General features: G+C 39.9%; 1 protein-coding gene across 1 annotated transcript in view; it reads left to right on the top strand.

The window, feature by feature from the left end:
* Positions 1-2,233, top strand: part of SPEF2 (sperm flagellar 2) — a 127,495-nt gene that overhangs the window by 59,702 nt on the left and 65,560 nt on the right. The window contains exon 16 of the mRNA XM_006761794.2: positions 343-599. Within this exon, the coding sequence (XP_006761857.1) occupies positions 343-599 (257 nt within the window). The remainder of the gene's footprint in view (positions 1-342; positions 600-2,233) is intronic.

Genomic DNA, 2,233 nt, shown 5'->3' with positions numbered 1-2,233 from the left:
ACCACTAAGGATGTCAGACTGCAGCTTAGGCCTGCTCTCCACTGGCAAGTGGACATCCCCTGAGTGCTCCTGGGCTGCCAGAGGGGTGTCTGATTGCCAGTTTAGGCTCAATCACCCGAGGAGCAGGGCTAAGTCAGCAGGTGGTCATCCCCTGAGGGATCCCAGACTGCAAGAGGGCACAGGTTGGGCTGAGGGACCAGGCCTCTAGTAGATAAATAATATTCACGCAGGAGGAGATTGTTATGAAGTTGAAAGAAAGATAGAGGAAAGATTCATTGTATTATTATTTCTAACGTACTTATGCCTACCACCATGTTCATGTTTTGTCCATTTTCAATTTAGTCAGATACCTGTGGATCAAGGCTGGATCCTTGATGGTTTTCCAATGACACTGAACCAAGCAGAGCTTCTGGAGCAAGCTCTCACAGGTCGCACCAGAAACCTCACGGAACTGGAGGAAAAGAAAGCACGAATATTCACACTGGCTGTTGATCCTATAACTGCCAAAGATGTGCCTTTTTCCCCAGGTGTATTTGATTTTGTCATATTATTAGACATTTCAGATAATTCCTCACTGGGTCGCATGAATGACATCATGGGTAAGTTGGACACCTTTCTTCCTCCTCCTTCTCCTTCTCCTTCTCCTTCTCCTTCTCCTTCTCCTTCTCCTTCTCCTTCTTTAATGACCTTATTTACAATTTAAATTTCTCTAGGATACTGGGTATCCTAAAATTTAGCTATTTTCTGGCACTACCTAACTGGAGTTAGTGCAGACTCATTCCCACAAAATTTCACCCAATTACTGATGTCAATCTCAAGTAGTGGATCCCCAGATTAGTAATACTCTAAGTTGACTACAGATGTGGGGGCTTTCATGACTCCTCCTTGGGTTTGATAAATTGCTGTAATGAATCACAGGACTCAGGGAAACACTTTACTTATGATTACTGGTTCATTATAATGGATTTTATAAAGGATATAGATGAATGGCCAGATAAAGGGGTGCATAGATCAAGGTCTGGAAGTGTCCCTGTGCATCTTGGAGTGCACCCTCCTCCCAGAATGTGGATGCATTCATCAATCCAGAAGCTCTTGGGGGTCTCTTCTTCAGAGTTTTTTTTTCAAAGATGTCTACTGATATTAGTATATTAGTATAAGCCAAAACACAGAAATTAAAGTTATTAGATGAGGGAGAGAAGTTGAAGTGTTCAAACATGCAACTCTGGTTTGCTAAAAAATAAAGCAAAGCCAGGATAATGCTGCTAATTTGGTGGAAAAGGATGTTTAGGGGATGACTGTTGTCAAAGAAGTTCATCAGTGACTTGGGAGTACTGGACAGATCATGAGAGTATAAATCGTTAAGATTGCAGAGATGAAGCCATTCAAGGTGACCACAAAATCCTAGATGTGGCCATGGTAGTGAGTGCTGGAGGTAAAGAGGAGTAGGGTTGGGGAGAGAGCAATGCTCACCCATGTGCTGAAGGCCTTGACATACACAAGAAAGTGACCCTGAGATGGTGCATGGCAGCATCTCCACAATTTCCTTCCATCACCCATTACTCGTCAGTCATCTTTGAGTTTTATAAATAACCAGAGCATTATTCTGTATTCTAAATCCAGTTCCTCTTTTTCTGCCATGAATGTAGATAGGAAAAAATTGATTGCTATATCCTGTGAGGGTCTTTCATTTTCTTGAACACCGTTAATTCACTCTCCAATGTTCTTTTGTATTGCCTGAGTAATTCTATTTTTTTAAAATCTAGTACAAGGCTTCCCCCCCATCTTTATGATTTTCTATTTATTCTAAATTTATGAGTGTTCTGGGCTTTATACTATTAATTCTGAATAGGGATCAATCAGAGCTGTTGAGATTGTTTTTGTTATTATTTTTGGTCTCTTGTGGTCTATTCCTTTATATTTATTCTACCCTACGGAAAGATCATAGGGTCTATAAAGAAAGATAAATTGCTTTATTAGTAATATAATACTGACAAATAACTTGTATGCATATTTGAGTTTATGTCTACCCTGTTATTTCATTCTTAATTTTTACATCCTGGTGGTGGTTTTCTAATCATTTGCTAGTCTGTTATTCACGATGACCCATCATTTTTCATTGTCATCTCTTCATAGTTAACCCTGAGACCCTCTCCATTGAAACCACAACTCCTCTTTATGGTTGTATTTTATGTTTTCTCCAATTTCCAAGGGAAATTTAAATTCTGATCCCAAA

Source organism: Myotis davidii, unplaced genomic scaffold (assembly GCF_000327345.1).
Source record: "Myotis davidii unplaced genomic scaffold, ASM32734v1 scaffold496, whole genome shotgun sequence".
In the NCBI taxonomy this organism is placed as follows: Eukaryota; Metazoa; Chordata; class Mammalia; order Chiroptera; family Vespertilionidae; genus Myotis; species Myotis davidii.
The sequence above is the reverse complement of the archived record's forward strand: the minus strand, read 5'-3'. Positions and strand labels throughout refer to the sequence as shown.